General features: G+C 40.9%; 1 protein-coding gene and 1 pseudogene across 1 annotated transcript in view; one reads left to right on the top strand and one right to left on the bottom strand.

The window, feature by feature from the left end:
- Nucleotides 1–22426, top strand: part of VWA3B (von Willebrand factor A domain containing 3B) — a 134488-nt gene that overhangs the window by 30922 nt on the left and 81140 nt on the right. Inside the window, 1 exon segment of the mRNA XM_039872637.1 lies at nucleotides 17949–18074. Within this exon segment, the coding sequence (XP_039728571.1) occupies nucleotides 17949–18074 (126 nt within the window).
- On the bottom strand, nucleotides 2954–3072 carry LOC120610337 (uncharacterized; annotated as a pseudogene).

The following is a 22426-nucleotide window of genomic DNA, read 5'->3' as shown; positions in this document are numbered from 1 at the left end:
GGGTGTGTCAGCACAGGACTTAGTTCTTGGCAGGGCAGAGCTGCTCTGCTGTCCAGGTTAGCTGGACACTCTGGTGAGGACGCCTGCTATGATGAGGTTTTCTGCTGGCCTGCCCATCAGTGACAGCAATGCTTGTAGATGCACTTGCGGAGTTCACCTGCCTGTGTGGGGCCGGGGCCTCACAGGAACCTCTGTGGAGGCTGAATGAACCTGCCTTTCATTCAAGGAATGTGATCAGAAAATGTGATCAATTTAACAGGCATAGAAAATGAAGTCCAAAATCAGTGAGAAATGGGGCCATGATTAGGAAAAACAGTACTAGACAGTTACTCAGAAAGCCAAGAGATGGGAGTTTTGGGGGGGCTGATGAAATTGCAAAGTACCAAAGATAACTGAGTAAATGGCGCTGAGAGAGGCAGGAAGGAAGCAGGGGTAGTTAGGAGTCTGAGGAAGCCCATCTACCTCTACCTTCTTGCTCATTTTTAGTACTCAACACAAAGATTTCTAGCTTCACTATGAGGTAAGAACTCCTCTTTGGGGACAGGGGAGAAGCTGAAGGATATAGCTACTTGAAAGTTTCTTGTTTACATAATGGTGTTGAGAAACTCTTGGAGGAAGGGCGCGGAGACTGAGCAGGAGGCAGTTTTGTCAGATAGAATCAAAGGCAGGGGGCGGAGTCACAAAGTGTGATCCACACTTTGTAGATTCAGATCCTAGTGCCTCAAAGCAGAGCCAGGGAGAGATTCCCTGGAACTCATTGCAGGCATGGCTTTAGGTAATAACTTACACCTTGATTCCATGGTGAATTGGACATCAAGAATTTGAAAAAATGCCAGTTGATAAGCAAGGTTGATGCTAATCTAGGCAAAAAAATTAATTCAGGATGTATGCCATGCCTATTGGAAATAATTTACAAGATTATTCTAGTGGGCAATGAATCAATCAAGGTAAAGTGTGAGATGTCACCACCTCTTCAAGGAGTGCCAGTTACTGTAAATGGCCTGCCTTTTTTTGGCAACTTAGTTTAAAAGGAAAACATATCTGGCTGCATAGCTTACATTTTCAGCAAGTACTATGTTCCTAATCCTGCAAAGCATACAAAAAAGTTTTTCTTAGTATGAAATGCTCAGAGTGTGGCCTGCCAGTCTAATACCATTTCAGTGATCACATGTTCTGACTCTGAAGAGAGAGTCCCAAATCCTAAGTATGCCATCTTGTCTCCTCTATCCATCACAATGTCCCAGAAATTCTAGCATTTTGAAGTCGACCTCTCCCACTCAGAAACTGCCCCGAAACCCTTGACTATTTTGGTTTGGAAAGTGCATGGTTTCCAGCATCACCTGGGGCCTCAGAGAAAGTTCTTTTCCTGATCCGTTCCATGCCTCTGTGCTCCCATCATCTGTTTCCAGCATTTGTCAGTGTCCAGTTTCCTCAGGCCCCTCTCCAGTTTGGGAAGAGAGGTTGTCCCCTCAGGAGCTAATTTACCTCCTTTTGTAGAGAAAAGAGACTGTCAAGTGGAGGAGCATTCTCAGAGAATTCAGAGAGAATTTTAAAGAAATTTCCTGCTATTCCTGACTTTTTAGATTCCAGGTAATTGGCTTTCAGAGTATAACTTACCATTACCCTCCCCCATGCACTATACCAAAGCAAACAAAACAAAACAAAAAACCCTATAGTAAAGGTAAACAGTAGTTTTAGAAATTGTACTAAAAGATACTTAACATGAAATTGACCATCTTAACCACTGTTAAATGTACAGTTCAGTTGTGTCAAGTACATCATTGTGCAGCCATCTCTAGAACTCTTCTCATCTTACAGACTGAAACTCTGCCCCCATTAAACAATAAATTCCTATTCTTCCCTCTCCTAGCCCCTGGCATTCACCAGTCTACTTTCTGTCTCTGTTTCCATTGCTTAATTATTATTTTAAAATTCAACAAATGCTTAGACATTGCTTGGTATGTGCCAGGCACTGTTCTAGCCTCTTATCAATTTTAAAACACTGCATCTTCATCCCAGCCCTGTGGAGCAGGGTCTGTTAGTATCCTTATATTAGTATGGGAAAACCAAGACAGAAAGTGGCTGCTTTTCTCAGCGAAGCATTTTATGTATAAGTATGATAGATTGCCTTTGTCTGTCTCCTGATCTATCCTTTTCCCACTAATATTTTAAATACTTTATTTCTGTTTGTGTTCACTTTCTCTGGTTTCTCACAGTGAGTTCCATTATTTATTTTCTTCACTGAGCTTCTACCCATTTTATCTTCTGTGATTTTTTTTCTACTTTCCTGAGTTTTGGGGATTCCATTTCTTCCTGTTGTCTTGCCATCTCACTTGAGTTTTTGAATTTCTGCTTTGTTTCCTTCCTTCATGGAGATGATGGCTTCATGTATACATATTATATACATAGAAATAAATTCATGGTGAAATATTGGATCACAATTTTCATGTATTCCATGATAACATTTTTAGTATTTTTCATCTCTTGATTGGTTTTCAGCTCTTTCCCTCATTTTTTTTCCTCATAATGCCATGTTTGGATGTTGTGTGCTAGCTTTCTTTTTGTTATGCTTCACTAGAAGGAGGAGACCAGATGTGTACAGGCGGTTCCTGTGGGAGGCAGGGAAGGGAAAGGCTGTGCTTCACAGCTCAAGGCTCTCTTCTCTGCTGCTGCAGAGAGCAGTGCCTACGGGTAAGTTTGTTCTGGGTAATGCTTTGGGAAGCCCTCCACTCTTGCCTTTCTAAACCAAGTAGACAGACTTTGCTATAGCCCTTGTTACTGAGATACCAGAATCCATCATGGCCAACCAGGCTCACCTTTGACTTTCAGAGGCCCCCTCTTCCTAATACCTGCTCAGCCCTCTGATCCCTTCCAGGTGCTCACTCTCTGTGCTTTCTTCCGCACAGTTTCTGCTCTATCTTAACTGCTCTTTTTTTTTTTTTTTAACACCTGGTATTTTTAGCATCTAGTATTCCTAGGTGGTCTCCCATCCAAGTACTAACCAGGCCCGATCCTGCTTAGCTTCCAAGATCAGATGAGATTGGGCACGTTCAGGGTAGCATGGCTGCAGACCATCTCAGCTGTTCTTGACAGCTCTTATCTGGATGTTATTTTTGTCTCCTAATTTAGCTGAAGGTATTTGTGTTTTCTTTTTCATTCTCATTTCTCCCCATAATTTCTAGGAGAAAGGGAAAAGATATTGGCTTACAGAGTTGTGTTTATCCTGGAAGTAAAGGCTGCATCTTAAATGTTCAGGGGTGTGTTACAGTGAGCTCTGAGACCAGATGTGAAACCTAATGTCGACATCTTTGTGGGGTAGACAAGATCTTTCACCATTTCTTGTCATACATTTATTTATATGTCATACATTATGCTGCCACTCACTGTATTTATATAAAAAAGTGTCATTTGAACACAGCTCATCTAGTATCAATTTCTCAAATTCCAAAATAACTTTTGATATGTTGTTATAAAATTCTGGTGTTTTAAAAGAGAAAATAATTTGTTATATTAAATATGAATATTAAAAAATAACTATCATCATGTTTTTTCTCCCATCATTACATTAGTTATTTCCTAGAAATCATGATATCATTTCTAATTATTGAATAAGAGTGATGAAATGTATTAACCCTCTAAATGTTTAACTTTTGTCACTTCAAAGGATTTTTTCCTAAGATGGTGAAAGCTGGGCTATGTATGTGTATGTGTATGTGTGTGTGTGTTGCTAGGTACATTACATACATTTACTCATTTAATCATTACAGCAATCATGTGAGGTGAATGATACTATTATCCCTATTTTTCAGAAGAGAAATAGCCTCGGAGTTATTGTCTGAGGTTACATGACTGGTAAGAGGCAGACCCGGAGATCTGAAGGACTGAGCCCAGGCTCTCATGAACACTTGGCTGTCCTGCATTCTGCTGACATAGAATAGACAATATGCAAAATATAGAGAAAAAAGGAAATGAAATATTGTTGCTACCCAAAGATTCTCACCATTGAACATAGCAGTATATTTCCTTCCAGTCTTCTCATGGTATACTATTTTCAAAAAATTAAAGCATAAACATCATATTATATACCAATTTGAATATTACATTTTCTTTTTAATTTAATTTTATTTTTAAAAACTTTTTAAAAATTAAGTTTATTGGGGTACATTGATTAATACAATTATATAATTTTCAGGTGTACGTTATAATTTGACATCTGTATATACTATTGTGTGTTTACCACCCAAAGTCCAGTTTCCTTCAGCTACCATATATTCGATCCCCTTTACCCACATCACCCTCCTCCTATATTTGACCCCCTTTACCCAGTCTACCTCCCCACTCCTCTGCCATCCCCTACCCTCTGGTAACGACTAGTCTATAGTACATGTCCAACAAGTCATTTGTCTTGTTCATTTGTTGCTTTTAGGTTTATATCCCACATATAAATGATATCATGTGATTTTCTACTTTTTCAGTCTGGCTTATTTCACTTAAAATGATTATCTCGCAGTCCATCCACATTGTTGCAAATGGCAGTATTTAATCTCTTCCTATGGCTGAGTAATATTCCATTGTATATATGTACCACAGCTTCTTTAGCCAATCATCTATCTTAGGACACTTCGGTTGTTTTCATGTCCTGGCCACTGTGAATAATGCTGCTATGAACATCAGTGTACAAATATCTTTTCGGATATGGATTTTCAAGTCTTTGGAGTAAATACCCAGTAGAAGGATTGCTGGATCATATAGTAGATCAATTCTTAGTTTTTTGAGGAACCTCCATACTGTTTTCCATAGTGGCTGTACCAATTTGCAGTCCCACCAGCAGTGTATGAGGGTTCCCTTTTCTCTGCATCCCCAGCATTTATTACTTGTCCTTTTGATAACAGCTATTCTAACACGTGTGAGATGGTATCTCACTGTGGTTTTGATTTGATTTGCATTTCCGTAATAGCTAGTGATGTTGAGCATCTTTTCAAATATTTGTTGGCCATTTGTATGTCCTCTAGGGAGAAGAGTCTGTTCAGGTCTTCTGCCCATTTTTTGATTGGATCATTTGTTTTTTTGTTGTTGTTGTTATGGACTTGTATGAATTCTTCGTATATTTTGGATATTAGGCCCTTATCAGAGGTGTTGCTTGCAAATATATTCTCCCATTCAGATGCTTTTCTCTTTACCTTGTTGACTATTTCTTTTGCTGAGCAGAAGATTTTTAGTTTGATGTAGTCCCATTCATTTATTTTTGCTTTGACTTTCCATGCCTTTGAGGTCAAATTCATAAAATCTTCTTTAAGTCCAAGGTCCTTGAGTTTAGTTCCTATGTTTTCTTCTATGCATGTTATTGTTTCAGGTCTTATATTCAGGTCCTTAATCTATTTTGAGTTAATTTTGGTATGTGGTGATAGGCAACAGTCTAGTTTCATTCTTTTGCAGATGGCTTTCCAATTTTGCCAGCACCATTTATTGAAGAGGCTTTCCTTTCTCCACTGTATGTTTTTGGCTTCTTTGTTGAAAATTATTTGCCCATATAAATATGGGTTTACTTCTGGACTCTCAATTCTGTTCCACTGGTCTGTGTGTCTATTTTGCTGCCAATATCATGCCGTTTTCATTACTGTTGCTTTGTAGTATAATTTGAAGTCTGGCAGAGTGATGTCTTCAGGCTTGTTCTTTTTTCTCGGGATGGCTTTGGGAATTTGGGGCCTTTTGTGCTTCCATACAAATCTGATGATTTTTTGTTCTATTTCTTTAAAAATGCCGATGGGATTTTGATGGGGATTGCATTAAATCGGTATAATGCTTTAGGTAATAAAGTCATTTTAACTATGTTGATTCTTCCAATCCAAGAACACGGAATCTCTTTCCATTTCTTTGTATCTTCTTCAATTTATTTTAATAAAGTATTGTAGTTTTCATTATATAAGTCCTTCACTTGTTTCATTAAATTTATTTCTAGGTATTTTATTCTTTTTGTTGCAATTGCAAAAGGAATTATTTTTTCCACTTTTTTTTTCTGACACTTCCTTATTAGAATATAGGAAAGCTATGAATTTTTGAACGTTGATTTTGTATCCAGAGACTTTACTGTATTTGCTTATTGTTTCTAGTAGTGTTCTTGTGGAGTCTTTAGGATTTTCTATATAGAGAATCATGTCATCTGCAAATAGTGACAGTTTGACTTCTTCATTTCCTATTTGGATGCCTTTTATCTTTCTCTTGTCTGATTGCACTCACTAGGACTTCCAATGCTATATTGAATAACAGTGGTGATAGCGGACAGCCTTGCCTTGTCCCTGATCTTAGAGGGAAGGTTTTTTAGTTTTTCACCATTAAGTGTAATGTTGGCTGAAGGTTTGACATATATGGCCTTTATTATGTTAAGGTACTTTCCTTCCATACCGATTTTGTTGTGTTTTGATCATAAATGGATGCTGTATCTTGTCGAAGGCTTTTTCTGCATCTATTGATATGATCATATGATTCTTATTTTTAAATTTGTTTGTGTGGTGTATCACATTAATTGATTTGCGTATGTTGAACCATCCTTGTGCCTCTGGGATGAAGCCCACTTGATTATGTGTTAATTTTTTTAATATGTTGCCATATTCAGTTCACTAGTATCTTCTTTAGAATTTTTGCATCTGTGTCCGTGAGAGATACTGGTCTGAAGTTTTGTTTTTTTGTGTTATCCTTACCAGGTTTTGGTGTCAGGGTAATATTGGCCTCATAAAATGAGTTGGGAAGTATTGCCTCCTCTGATTTTTTTGGAAGAGTTTGAGGAGAATAGGTATTAAATCTTCTTTGAATGTTTGGTAGAATTCACTGGTGAAGCCATCTGGTCCTGGGCTTTGACTTTTTGGTAGGTTTTTGATGATTGTTTCAATTTCCATACTGCTGATCGGTCTATTTAGATTTTCCAGTTCTTCTTGATTCAGTCTAGGAAGGTTGTATTTTTCTAAGTACTGGTCCATTTCTTCTAGGTTATTAAATGTGGTGTTATATACTTTTTCATAGTATTCTTATATGATCCTTTGTATTTCTGCAATGTCAGTCATAATTTCCCCTCTTTCATCCATGATTTTGTTTATTTATGTCCTTTCTCTTTTTTCTTTAGTGAGTCTAGCCAGAGGTTTGTCAACTTTATTAACCTTCTCAAAGAACCAGCTCTTGTTGCATTTATTTTTTCTATCTTTTTTTTTTGTTTGTTTTCAATTTCATTTATTTCTTCTCTAATTTTGATGATTTCTTTCCTTCTCCTGACTTTAGGCTTTATTTGTTCTTCCTTTTCTAGCTTTTTTAGATAAAGCATTAGGTTGTTTATTTGGGCTCGTTCTTGTTTTTGGAGATAGGCCTGTAATGATATGAACTTTCCTTTTATGACTGCTTTTGCCATGTCCCAAAAGTTTTGATATGTTGTACTATCATTATCATTAATTTCTATGTATCTCTTGATCTCTGTTTTTATTTCTTCTCTGACCCAGTTATTCTTCAGTAGCATGTTGTTTAATCTCCATTTGTGTTTCTTCCCAATTTCTTTCTGCAGTTCATCTCTAGTTTCAAAGCATTATGATTAGAGAATATGGTTGGTATGATTTCAACCCTCTTATATTTGTTGAGGCTATCTCTGTGTCCCAGTATGTAGTCAATTCTTGAGAATGTTCCATGTGCACCAGAGAAGAATGTTTAAGTAGCTGTTTTGGAATGGAAGGCTCTGTAAATGTCAATTATGTCCAGTTGGTCTAATGTGTCATTTAAGGATGTTATTTCCTTATCAATATTCTGTTTGGATGATCTGTCCATATCCATCAGTGGGGTATTTAGGCCCCCTACTACGATAGTGTTTTGGTCTGTTTCTCCCTTTTGTTCTGTTAGTAATTGCTTTATATATTTCAGGGCTCCCTTATTGGGAGCATAGATATTAATAAGTGTTATGTCTTCTTGGTTCATTATTTCCTTTATCATTATGAAGTGTCCCTCAATATCTTTATTTACCTTTTTTATTTTAAAGTCTATTTCATCCGACATTAGTACCGCTACTCCCGCTTTTTTCTGAATGCCATTTACTTGAAATATCATTTTCCACCTTTTCACTTTGAGTCTGTATTTGTCTTTGGAGCTGAGATGTGTCTCCTGGAGACAGCATATGGTTGGGTTTTGTTTTTTGATCCATTCTGCAACTCTGTGCCTTTTTATTGGTGAGTTTAGTCCATTTACATTTAGGGCGATTATTGAAATATGAGGTTTTCTTATAGCCACTTTATCTTTTGCTTTCTGGTATCTCGGTGTTTCCACTGCTTTCTTGTCCTTGTGTTTCTGTTTTCTTTATTTTGGTTGGCTTTTGTGGGTTTTCCCTCTGGTTCTTCTCGTTTTATGTTATATACTTAGGTTCTGAATCTTTGGTGTGTGGTTACCATTACAAATATGTAAAGGATAGTTAGTTAATATATACAGCCATCCATTTTCTTCTGCATGTACCTTATCCTCCCTTTTTCAGTCATTGTTATCTCAATTTGTCCCTATGTATGCTAAATGTTCATTACTGTCTTGCTATAGCAATTCTCTTCTTATTATGTAAGCTTATAATGTCCTGTTCTTAGTAAGGATTGCACTCCTCTACTTCTATTTGCCTTATAGTCACTTTACTCCTAATTATGTTTGTTTGGTTTTTGTTTTCTTTTGTTTTCTTTTTGTCATTTTGTTTTAGGTGAGCTGACCCCTTTCAGTATTTCTTGTAGTGCAGGCCTAGTAGTGGAGAATTTCCTCAATTTTTGTATGTCTGAAAAGGTCTTAATTTCTCCTTCATATCTAAAGGAGAGCTTAGCTGGATACATTATTGTAGGCTGGTAATTCCTTTCACTTAATAGTTTCAATATTTGATTCTATTCCTTTCTGGTTTGTAAGGTTTGTGCTGAGAAGTCAGGATAATCTAATGGATTTTCCTTTATAAGTTACCCTTTTCTTCTCTCTGGCTGCCCTGAGAATTTTAAGAATATTATATTTTCTACTTAATATTGTTGCAAGTATTCTTCCCTATTCCTGGAAAACTTTTGTAAGTGATGTTTAAAAATATATAATACTTCATTAAAGTGGTATACTATAATTTTGTTAATCACTTACTGTTGCACATTTGGGTACTTTCTAATATCTTTGCTATTAGAAATGATACAGCACGTATCTTTTTTTGCAGTGTATTTACTTTTGTATTAGATTTTGGGAGGGTAGATTTTATAGTAGTGAAAATATTGGATTAACATGTTTGAGCATTTGGGGGTAATTGCTGATTGAATTGCTTTCTGAAAAATATTTTAAGGCCATGTAATTCACATCAAAAATATATGGAGAAGACCCATTTCACTGAACCTGAATTATCATAAAAATAGTATCTTTGATTCCATATAAATTTCTTTGATGAAGAAATTAATGTAAATTAATAATGAAAAGTGCTGAAATTGAATTTTTTTATATTTAATTTGTTTTGTGAATTACCTGTTTGTCTTTTGCCTAATAACCTCTTGGGATCTTGTGTTTCTTATATTGCATGAACTCTTTGTATACTTGACATTAACTCTGGATAATTTATCTCATAATTGTTTTCCTTTTGATCATGGCTATATTTTATATGCAACCTTAAACAGTAAATCCAATCTGTAAATCCTATAACTTCCATGATTCCATCTCTTTTCCATTTGGTTCTTTATAGCCTGAGTTTAAAACATAATCAAGAATCTTTTGGTCCATTTAGATTTATTTTGAGGTATGGTGTGATGTAAGGATGTCTAGTAGCTAACAGCTGTATTCACATCAGTCACTTACTAACCTTTTTTCTGCCTTCCTTTGTAATTTATTCCAGTTTGGGATGGGTTTACTGCCGGGCTGTGTGCTCTGCTTCGCTGCCCTTTCTCTTCTACTTGTCTCTTTCTAGTGATGACATTTGGCATTAATTCATTTTTTACCTGCCCTCTATAATCTTGTAGATATAAAAAAACAGATTTGATATTATCCAAATAAATCTTCCTTGTGTGTGGTGCTGAACTGGATCTTCTAAGAGGGGAGCATGTATATGCTTGGTTTCTGTGCTATCTTATGCAGTGCGTGCTCGTTTCCTCATAATATCCATTGATGTTTTAAGATTTTATTCTTTTTCCTAAATACTTTTTCCTTCTTTTCTCTTTTTTCTTTTCTCTATTCCTCTTCCCACTCTGTTCATTAATATAGATTTAGGTAGGTCCAGTGGTGCAATTTGAAAGGAAAATAAAAGATTGAGCTATATCAGCAGTTTGCATACTGTACTTCTCTTGTCAATGTATTAAAGCCTTTAAAAATTTGGAACAAACAATATTGTATTTATACGCATTATCAGTTGGAGATTTAAAATGTGACAATTATTCTCTAAAGTTCCCAAAGTCTTTTGTACTACTACAACTTAAATTAGTAGAGACTAGGTGAATTACATAAATGCATTGCTACAAATTCTAATTTCATTTAATTTTAACATTTGATACTTGTTGATAAGTAGATATTTATAGGAATTTGCATTTCTTATAATGAGTTTGATAAGTAAATTCTAATAGTGTCTGCAAATAAGTTAACCGAGTATGAATTATGACCAACTGTTAGGGCTTATATCTTGGGGTGATTCCTTACACTAACCTCTCTTCTAAGAGGAAAACATAGTTGTAAGCTAAGAGCAATTTTGTTGTTTCTTGCTTCATTACAAATACGCGAAGTACAATAATTTGTTTTGTGCTTGCTTTGGATTCATATGTGCACATTAATTTCTTAGAAGATTCCCCCCGCCAGATTGAATTTTTTTCCTGTTTGTTTGATTTTCCAGGACTGCTCTTTTCAGGTGATGGAAAGCTTTCCAGTGTTTTGACACAGGCAATATGTGCTGCTTAGGGTGGTACATGAAACAACACATTGCATTTTAATGTTTTCTTGCATTACCTCCTGAGAGTTCATAGTCAATCTTTTTTGACTGTCAAGAATATTTAAAGAAAGGACAGGATGGGGACTAAGGTTCGTGGCACTGTGTGTGTCAGCTCCGCTGAGCACTTGTGCAGGTGGTGGTGCCTCCCACCTCAAGGATCAGGAGATAATCACCTCTAACCCCTGATTCTGTGGTAGGTGCTATCTGAAGACCTTTCTCTGTGTTTCTGATAACGCATAGAGGAGTAGGCATTCCCTTCCATTCCGCTTGCCTGCTAGGATCCTCTGTTTGCCTGCGCTGTGTCTGCTTTCCCCATGTTAGCCTGGGTGAAAATTCATTTCTTCTGTTTATTCTCTCCCTCACACTCTTCATTAGGTGTGATTTTAATAGATGGTACTGACTCTCAGAAAGGTAGGAAAGATGGGCATGCATCGTCCCTGGATCCTCTCTTCTAGTTCTCCGTTTGCCTTCTGAAGACTCTCACTGTTTGTTTTCAAGAGCAAAACATGCCACAGAATCTCCCCTGCAACTCTGATGATGCATATCTTATACTGGGGTTTGTTGAGCTTCTTAAACTTGTTGGTTTATAGTTTCAATAAAATTTGGAAAAATTTAGACATTGTTTCCTGATCACAGATCTACAGATCAACTGAGGTTTGATTACTCTAGGATGGACTTATTCTCCTTTAGCTAGTGTTATCCAGGGTATATTTTTATTGCGGCAAATATCATGAGCACAAGAGCCAAGCCAAACCCTGAAGCTATGTTTAAGGCCCTTGCTCATGGCATGTTCACTAACATTCTGTTGGCCAAAGGAAGTCACATGACCAAGTCCAATATCAGTGGAATGGGAGGTCTACTCCACTCATGCTGAGATGGAGACGGAAATAAATATTTGCTGAGCAATAATACAAGCTATCGTGATCTTCTGTTCTGTGTGATTCCTTTTTGGCTCTGGGAAACACTGTTTTCTGGACAGTGAATCAACTTTGGAGTCACACCTGGATTCAAATCCTAGTTTTGCCACTAATTACTAGTATGACCTTAGGTAAGTTACCTAACCTTATGAGCTATGTTCCCTTAGTTGTAAAAATGGGAATAATAACATTTACCTCATATGGTTGTTGGGAGAATTAAAACATATAGCACACATGGAAATGTTTAGCGCAAAACTGGCATTCAGTTAATGTTAGTTTCCTTTTGAGATTCTAGCTAGGCTTTTCCTGTAGAAATTGGTTCTAGAAAGTAAGACAAACAATCCAACAGGATCTAAAAGAGCACTCTTAGAATAGTCATGATACTGATCAGTTTATTTGCATGTGTAATGATGGATGGGAACTGGATCTTGGAACTAGGCAGCGAATACTGTATTGGTGTCCTGATGAGAGGAAGAACCAGATTCAAGATTGATACTGGGGTAGGCCACTGGGATCTATCTAGAAGAAGCCAGGGCGCACCTGTTCTACTGGAGGTGGTGAGTAGGATTCTACCGTAGGGCCCTTTCAGGGCATGACATCACTCACTTTTGTTTGTCAGACTGGGCTCAGTGAGGGGGTCGCGTGGTGCAGGAATATTTGTAAATGGGACATGGTAATTTTGAAGTCTCAGAAGCTGTTATGTAGGGGTTAATTGTTCTGGGCTGGGTTATTGCTGTCCCAGGAGGAACTTTCACAGCTCATGCTTTTCGGGGACTGTATCTTTATGGGGTACAGTCCTAGTCGTGTGCAGAGCTGCTTCTGAGGTTCTGAAAGCCCTATGGGCCCAGACCGAAGGGTCTATTTAGTGGTTTGAGGAAGGAAAGAGACTTTTGATCTCTTGGGTTCAGACCTTATCTTTCATTTTGGTTCTTTCTTCTTGTTTTATCCTTGAAAAAATCTAAGCTGAAATAGTGAAATTTTCACTGATGGCCTGGCATCAGGCTAAAAGAAAGGAAATAATTTCAGCATTGACGGAGCTAGCCTGGGACTCATCAGCGAAACTGACAGTGGACTGATTTTAGATGGCCTCTGGTGTTAGGCTCTTCAGAATTGGAAATTCAGGCCACTTCAGAGGTAGAATGAGCACCCAGGCTGACAGCCACAGCAGGAGCTCTGAGCTCCCACTTTGAGCCAGAGCATTGAACTTTATACCGAGAAGAAGGAAGAAGAGATGACAAACTACAGACAATCAGAACACAGTTTTAACTTTAGCACGGTTTCATTTATCCAGCCAATAGAACTTTCTCCTGGTTCCAGGAGGTTGGGGTTGGTCAGTCTACCCACCCACATCAGCCATTACCAATCAGTCCACCAACGCCCCCTCCCACTGAACCTGCTGTACTCATAGGGTGAGGCTGAGTGTAGATCCACGCTCACCTCAGCAGGGAGGGCCGTGGGGCCAGATCAAGCCAGCAGGTGTGCAGTGGCCTCTCAACAGTGAAACATCTTAACATAGAATTTAACACAAGTAACTGGGAATTTTTCTGTTATAACGAAAGTCACCGATTCTACCATTTTCAATCCCTGTTGGAGGTACTACTCCCCTTCTCACCAGATCCATACTCTAAATTTAGGTCTCTGGGAATTTTAATCACCTCATAGTTTATTATTATTTTTAAAATGTTATATTTTAAAAATATTTAAAATGTTTTCTAAAAATAGAAGTGTGTGCTGCTTTTCATGAAAATACATTTCCTCAAAATGCCTTTTGATGATTGTTTTCAGCTCTCTCAGATGTTCATGACCGAAAGGGAGTTTGACCAGACAGCAAGGTCAGGCAAACAGCAAGGTCCATACCCGGCTAATCCTGGGCGGTGGGGAGAGGGCAGCAGATAGGCCGCAGGTGGATCTGGGCATGGTCTGGGGTTCAGCATTGCTGTGGGGGGTTTATTTTTGGACCGCCCTCTCCAGGGCTACACATTAAAGTGTCCTCAGACCAATGCCACATCTAGCTGCTTTTCTGTCTGCCTCCCTACTACCCCCACCCTCAGAATAATATTTCAGATATTTAGAGAAGCCCTGCCTGACTGTCCTGTAAAGGTCTATAAGGAAAGGACTTCCTACTTTGGGGTGTGTCATGGCTAGTGTCTGGGGTACCTGGGGCATAGCCCTATGCTGAGATGGTAGCAGTTGGGCACGTACCACCCAAGAACTTCTTGCAATATTGAGGCCATCAGTTATGAGGCAAGAAGGAATGTTTCGTGCTCAAAAATTGTTTCTTTGTAATTAGGAAAAAGAAAAACAAGAAAGGGTGGGAATTCTTACCAGAAACTCTGGATTCTGTGCTAAGTGCTGTGGAGGATTCAAAGAAAGAAAGAACATTGTCCCCATGCTCAAGATGTTTGCAGTCTAGTGGCAAAGTCAGCCTGTACCACCATGAACAGCAGCCCAAGGTCATACATTGACTCCAGGGGAGATCTGCAGGCCACAGTCTCAACAGCACGGTGGGCGTGGACACGCTGCTGGGTGGGGAGCTGTGCTGGAAGCTGCTGCCTACTGCCTTTGTGAAGGATTAGACTCAAGGTAACACGTATATGAACTTATCACTGGCTGATGTGCCTTTGTGTGCCTTGGAACTGGAGGCTGGTGTGACAACACAGCCAGGAATTGCACATACCACCATCCCATCTACTAGCGTGGCCCAAAAGGGTGTCCTGGAAGCAAAAGACTGAGGACAGTGGCTGTGGCTGGTGCATTCCATGGGAATTGAGAAGGAGCAGGGGACAGATCACTGTTTCCAGGGGTGGCTGGGCCAAGCTTGATGGTGGAGTCAGGATGGCACCTTGAATGAAGTGTGGGGCTAGGGAGTGCCATGGAGGGCTATGAGACCCCTAGTAGGGAGGACACTGGGAGGATGGAGATCCTAGGGAGCTGTGAGGACAGTGTGAGTATTAGAGGGAATGTTATGAGGCCTTAAACCTTGGACTCGAGTGTTAATTCAGGACCCTGTCACCACTGCGTCTCAAGTGGTAGTGCCCACCCACCACATAGTAGGTGCTCAACAAATGTGTGCTAAGTGAATAGATTAACAGCTGGACTCTGACAACTGGACTTTATCCTGCAGGGGAGACACGGAAGATTTGACAGGGAGGAGGTATGTGTTGTAGCAGGTACTCAGTGGCTCTTCCCCTGACACATCAAATGTATCTGACCTGGGTCTCATGTCTCTTGTTAAACTAGTAGTCTGAGAAATCAATACTGGGCACTAATGAAAACTAGCAGCTTGACATGACATGTCTCCCAGTTGATGTCAGCCTTCTGTCAGCCTTCAGGTTGTGACCTTGGCATGTGGGACATGTTGGGGTTGGTGCAGGAGGGGCCACTGGGTTGGAAGATCTTTCAGGTCACCTGGATGTCTCTGTGAGGAACCATGTTCTGCTTCTGGGCACAGTAGGCCGGGGCTGACTGACAGCCTGGTGGTTGAGATCCATAGGCTTCATTGTTGTTTTGTCACCTCTCTGGTTGAGCCTAGAAAATTTCAAATTCACAGAGCTCTCCAAACACTGGGATTTCTGCACTCTGTCCTCCCTCCTCTTCTCTCTCCAGCAGGGTTGTCTCCCTGGGCTGCGGCTGTCCAATATCCCAGCTAAGTCTCTTAGAAGTAACCCTCATGAAATGGCAACCCTTCCACACTGCTTGTGGAGTAATTTGAAATAAAACTTCTGCATTCTAAGCTATGCTTTTTACTGCCCTGTGGATTTTCCTGTTCTCTAGCTGGTTTTGTTTTTAAAGCAAACCTAGTTAAGTGGATAGTTTTGAGTTCTGTTTCCTCATCTGCAGCGTAGGAATCTGTCGCTGCCTAGTCACAATGATTAATGATGGCCCTAATTATTACTCGCACAGGGGAGCAGGTCTCAGGTCATTGCTGCCCTAAACACACTTTTGTGTCTCTGGATCAAGACCCAGCTGTATTGGATATTTCCCTCAGATGCTGACCTGTGGTCACCCACCCTTAAGATAGTATCAACGAGTCTGGTGTAGAGGGATGGATGGAAAGCCTTGACTCATTTGAAACTTTTTAAGTGAGATCCCTGTTACTTAAGACCTCCATGCCTAAATGAGAAACTGGAAGCAGGTCTTGCTTTTGTAGGGGTCAGAAAGGCCCATGGGCTTAAGGTTTGCATTTGGCAGGAGGCTGTGGTATTTTTGGAGCTCCAGTTCAGGGCTGAGTACACATCATGTTTCATCCCTTGGGCTGTTGATGACTGCAGAGCCGTGGTTGCCATCCATCTCTGTCAGGGCTTGTCATTCGCTTCTTTCCAAACACAGCTATTAATACCCCCTCACTTGATCTGGCCAACTTCTGGAGGGTGAGGGCTCTGATGTTCCTTTTCTGCTGCCCTGCCCCTGTGACTACCATTTTAAAGTTAGAAACAAGCACTGTGGTCCACCCCACTCTATCTGGTTTAGGGTCAGTCCTTTGCCCTGGTGGACGAATCTCTTAGGGTGACCCATAAACCTGACAGTGGTCTTTCATTCTCTGTGGCTGTGTGAACTCAGGTGTCTGTGGACTGTTGTGTAGACAGGCTTGGTTAGCAGCAGAGAGAGGGGTGACAGGGCCCCTCTATAACCATCCACTTCTTTCTCAGGGCAACTAGTCAGGGCGGCTGAGTTGGTGAAGTCACACCAACTTGGGTTTGACTCTCTGCTGTGCCACTCATTGGACAATTCTTTCTGCCTCAGTTTAGGCAGCTGTAAAATGGAGACAAATAGAATTTACCTGCAGAGTTATGGTGAAGAGAAATAAGAAAATGTTTAGGAAGGCCCAAGTGTAGTGCCAGGCACATGGCAGGTACCCCCAGAAGGTATTTATCATTAGAGAATTTGGACTCAGCTCACTTTAGTATAGCATCATCTGTGTTCTCTGAGCTGATTGTGTACAGTCTGTGAAACAAACTTGTGTTTTTCTCTAAATAATTTTTTACTGGAATGGAGTTTTTAAGACTAGGGAATACATCTGCTAAATTCTTGTCTGTACAGCTATATTAGAAGCATCCCCAGAGCAGTGCCTCCCCTGTACCCCCCACGATGCCTGAGTAGTACCAGGCTGGTGGCTGGGCCCACGGATGCCACTGGAAATGGATGTGTGGCATCTTCCACTCATGGTGGCCCCTTGGAGTCACCACTGGCCTTGTGTGCACAGCAAGTTCTGGCAGAGAGATGTGGAGATAATTGTAGGTTCACATACAGTTGTAAGAGATAATGCCGAGATGCCCACATGCCCTTTACCCAGTTTCTCCCAAAGTAACATCTCGCAAAACTGTAGAACAATATCACAACCAGGATATTGATGTTGAAACTCAAGATACCACCACAGGATTCCTCCTGTTGCACGTTTACAGTCACGCCCATTTCCTCCCAACTGTTACACCTTCCTTAACCTCCTGAAATTATTAATCTGTTAGAGCCTGGACCTGGGTGAAGGCAGAGCATAAACTTCTTACTATGGGATGAACTTTTATTGATTGATTGATTGCGAGAGTGACATAAATGTCTATATTAATTGAGCCAAATCATTAAAAAAAAAATGATACAGCCCAAACTAGCTCTAAGTTGAGACAATAATGGTGCAGAAAAGAAGGCCAAAGACTTGTGATTATATCAGGGGAAATAAGACTTTGTGAGGGTGCTTTGAAAGAAGTAGGCAATCTCAACTAAATCAACAAAGGAGGAGAGTTGTTTCTTTCATAAAGCATTGAGTTTCCCTTCCTCACCACGGTCACCCTGGCTTTTAATAGGTGCCTTTGAATATTTTTATTCTTTGTCTTGAGTATTATCAATAATTCATCTTAAAACATTCTGGCTGCTACAAATATTTACTTTATAAGGTTTTACTGCATCCTAAAGTCTGCATTTATGATTTCTTGAGATGACAGCACTTCCTTAGAGATTTCAGTCTGCTTCTCAGATGTTAGAGGGGAAAGTGGAATGTTCAGAAATGTTATGGAAATTTGGCCAGGGTGTGCCAGGCCTGCTAGGCCCACGGGAGAGTTCTTGGGCCTGCTGGCCTACTGGCTCACGCCGTGTTTCTCTCCCAGGAGCTGGGGTCCGCGAGGACGTGTTTCTCATTTGGAGGGAGATGGAGGAAGCCTGCGGCACCCTGGCCCAGATCCAGAGGCTGCTGGCCACACTTCCCAAATTCGGCATGGCCACAACAGAGCATGGTGGGTGCTACTTATGGTCACTCGGTCGGTCACTTGTGTGAAAGAGTCGAAAGTGTTGCTGGTTGGGCATGGGGCCTGTGTCCATTTTCTCTGCCAAGGAGAACTCCCTAGCCCAACCCGAGGAGAGCGTCTGGAGCTGTGGGGTGTACGTGTGTGTGAGTGTTCACGTATGTGTATGTGTGTGCGTGTGCGTATATTGTTAAAGTGAAACCAGAGCTGGACAGCAGTTAAAGCAATAAAACAGTTTCTATTTAGGAACTACTGCAACAGGGAAAAGAGATGTTGGTACGAACTGGGCTATTATGGATATAAGGTGGACACTGTGGGGATTTATAGCCACAGAGCCAAGGGGGTTGGTGGGTGGAAAATCACTGAGAGAGAACATCAAGTGTCAGGGGGTATTTTTGGCTGAACTGGCCTGACAGGATTCTGGCTGTAGTCAGGCCAGGGTGACCGGATGGATGTCCGGAGGTCACCTGGGGGTGGTGGTGAAGCATTTGATCAGATAATAGGGAGATTCTGGCTAAATTGCCTTTGCTAAAATTGGGGGATGTGAAGACAACAGGGAAGTCCAAAGATCAAGGTCTAGTTGAGAAGACGATTCAGAGGAGCCTGAGTTTTGGAATGAGAAAGCCCTGGTTGTAGATTCCATCTCCATCACTAGATTAACCTGACTTAATCTCTTTAAGCCTTAGTTTATTATTCTGTAAAACGATTATAATATTGCTCTCAAGGGACTATAGTTAATGTTAAGTAAAATAATGTATGCTTTCCATCAAGCAGGTACTTGGTAAATGTTCACTCACTCATTTCCCTTTCACAGTTAGGGTGAGGGATGGTCAGTAGACTGACTCTCCTGCCTGAGCACTTGAGTCAGTGAAGGACTTCCTCTGTAGGACACTTTTTCATTCGGGGCACCCCTGGTAATAATAGCAGTTAATTCTTACAGCATGTACCTTACACATCAGGCACCCTTTGGGGCTCTTCACAAATATTAGCTCATTTAATCCTTCCCACAATCTTATAAAATAGGTGCTACTATTATTTTCATTTAGGGATAAGTAACCCTCAAGGTTATGCAAGGCCACACAGCTAGAAGTGATAAAGCTGGGGTTCAAACCTAGTCCATCAATAAAAGTACCGACATCTGGCGCCTACCCCAGATGTTCTGATTAATCCGTATGGGATGTGATCTGCACACCGGGAGTTTTGAAAACTCCCCAGGTGATTCTAAGATGCAACAAAGTTTGGGAACCTCTGCCTGGTTGTATTGCCTTCTGGTACCCTGCCTGCACTATAGGTGTCATGTGGAAGGAGAGCAAGGATACCAGGCTGGCTGAGAACAGGGATGCAGTTGAAGAAGAGAAATGGAGAAGGGGACATGTGTAGTGGGGGAAGTGATCGAGGGCCTGGGCAAGCTTGCCCTGTGCAACTTGATAAATTTCTGGTGACAGGGACTTTTTTCTGTGACTGGGTATCTGACTTGACCCTGAGAAGAAGCAGCTGCTATTGCTTTGTCAGAACCAGCTCTCTGGGGTCCCCAAGCAGGGGCCTAATTAGCCTTGTCTGGAGGGGTCTCTCACTTATAGTGACACCCCACTCAGAAAGCTTAGAGTCTAGAACCCAGACAGTCCTCTTTCATCCTGAGAGAATGAAAGTGAAGCAGGCAGACATAGGCTGAAGTAAATATCCATGCCAGGCAGAGAGAATGGTGACCCTGCTGCTATTTGGTTGTGGGGGTGCTATGGACGGAACTGTATGTATTCCCTGCAAATTCATATGTTGAGGCCTTAACCCCCTGGAGACAGGGCCTTTAAGGAGGTGATTAAGGTTAAATGAGATCATAAGGGTGGGGCCTTAATCCAAAATGACAGGTGTCCTGATAAGAAGAGAAAGAACTCTCTTCAAGAGTGCATAGAGGAAAAGCTGTGTGAGGACACAGCAAGAAGGTGGCTGTCTATAAGCCAGAAAGAGATGCTTCAACAGAAACCAACACTGCGGGCACCTTGATCTTACACTTCCAGCTGCCAGAACTGTGGGAAAATCAATTTCTGTTGTTTCAGTCCCCCATCTATAGTGTTTTGTTATAGCAGCTTGAGTAGACTGACACAGGCAGTATTAAGCTTGAGGCAGTTAATCTTAAGGGTCAACAGAAGGCTTTTAGATGTTGTTCCTAAGGGAAACAGAAGAGTTATTGGCCTCTGTAATTGATAGAAGGATAGATCAGATTACTTCCTTTAGATCTACCCCCCCACCAAAAAAAAAAAAGCCCCAAAAACTAAAAACTGAAATAACTCTAAGCATAATTTTTCAAAAGATGCTTCAAATGTACTACTTTTATTTAAAAAGGAAAATTTGGCCAGGTCCTTTCCAGTGTTAGATACCCCTCGAAATTTTGTAACCTTGCTTTGTTTGGCATCAGAGGCCACACATGGAGTATCTGACCTGCTTCAGTTGCCACCCACAACCCAGTGTTATTGAGGAAAATGCTGTGTCAGCCAAAGACCCTGTGTCTGTGTCACGTGAAGGCAGTGGCCATCCCCTGTGTTTGGCTGCTCAGGGCCTGCAGGCCAGAGGACATGGGGTAGTCATCTTAAAAGAGGAAGGGTCAGAGGGGAGATCATGTGGGCTGCCATTGCATATGGAGCCTTCATGTGAATTAGACAAAGACTTGCCTCCTGGGCATAACAGCTCCCATGTGCCCCTTAGGCTGGGCACACTGGTTCTGGGATCAACTGGCACCTGTAACCATAGGGCCAGTTTCTGGCAGGGATGACTCATCAGCCTGATGCCTGGGATAAGAAAACAATGAGGCCAGTCACTACGGACACTGGTAATTTTGTCCTCTTTTAATTATCAAGAGCAGGACAGAAGAATTCCCTTGGGAGGAGAGGTAAAAAAAATGGCGTAGATGATAGAGACTTTGTTTATCCCTCTTGTGACCAAATCAAAGTTATGACAGAATCACAGAACAAACAACAAGGAAAGTCGCCTGAGATCTAGATGAACAAGTCCTGCAACTAGAGAGAGAAATAAGAAATCACCCTGGAACATGGTCCCGAGTGGCTGAGTGGGACAAATGCTATGGCAGTGGCAGCTGGCAGCTGCAGACGTCTCTTAAAGGGACCATGTCCGCCAGCGGACTTTTGAGGTGACGGACTTGCTCTAAGTACCAGTGCTGGGGATGCCGCGCGGGGGGCGCCAAAGACTTACAGTGTTGTTGAAGCGAGGGCTGGAGGTGAGGCATTCTCCTGGACAGAAGTGCTGGCAGTATCCATTATTCCTTTGTTGAGCCCTCCCCTCTTCCAGTGTGTGGACACAGCGCTTCCTCAGCTGAGATGTCATCACACTAGATAACAGAGGTCGCTCTGCCCAGAGGATTCCCTGAAACTCTGCCTCCCCCAACTCACGGCCCCACCCAAGTCATATCCAGGTGTATCCTCAGTGAGTCAGGTGCTCCATCCTTGGAGCAGCACCAAGGCTCACACTGGTGGCAGCTGGCCTTGGTTTCTGGTGTGGTTTCTTAAAGTAACTATAAGCACAGCATCTGTGGATTGCTAGCTGAATCTTAACAGGTGGCAAGAAGCACATGCTGGGGCTAAACCTGGCCTGCATCTGAACCCTTCTCAGGACTGTGTCACTGGACACCTAGTAAACAAAGCCTCACTAATAAGACTGGGAGACTTAGGAGCTTTGCTCAGTATATAGTGGCAGACACAGAAAGGCAGCCAAAATGAGGAGACAGAGAAGCAGAAACCATATGAGAGAACAAAACAGAGATCCAGGAATAATGGAGTCAAGCAATCTAACAGATATGGGGTTCAAAACACTGGTTATAAAGATGCTCGATGAATTTAGGGGAAGTGTAGATGAATTCAGTGAGAACTTTAACAAAGGGATAAAAACATTAAAACTGAAATTATAAAAAGGAATCAGTCAGAAATGAAGAACACATTATCTTAGATAAAGAGTATATTAAGTGGAATAAACAGTTGATAAAGAAGAGGATCGAACCACTGATATAGAGGATGGGGAAGCCAAGGACACTCAATCAGAATAGCAATAAAAAAGAAGCCAAGATTGTAATAATAATTTAAGTAGCCTATAGGACACAATTAAATGTAAAAATATCCAGGTCATAGGAGTACCTGAAAGAAAACAAGAAGTTGAAGAGCTATTTGAATAAATAATGATGGAAAATTTCTCTCACCTGGTGAAGGAATTAGACATACAACCCCAGGAAGCTCAGAGAGTCCCAAGAAGGAGGAACCCAAAGAGGCCCACACCAAGACACATCATAATTAAAATGCCAAAGGTTAAATACAAAGAGAGAATCTTAAAAGCAGCAAGAG

The sequence above is a fragment of the Pteropus medius genome, unplaced genomic scaffold (assembly GCF_902729225.1).
Source record: "Pteropus medius unplaced genomic scaffold, Ma_sr-lr_union100, whole genome shotgun sequence".
NCBI classification, from domain to species: domain Eukaryota; kingdom Metazoa; phylum Chordata; class Mammalia; order Chiroptera; family Pteropodidae; genus Pteropus; species Pteropus medius.
This window is presented reverse-complemented; position numbering and strand designations above follow the sequence as displayed.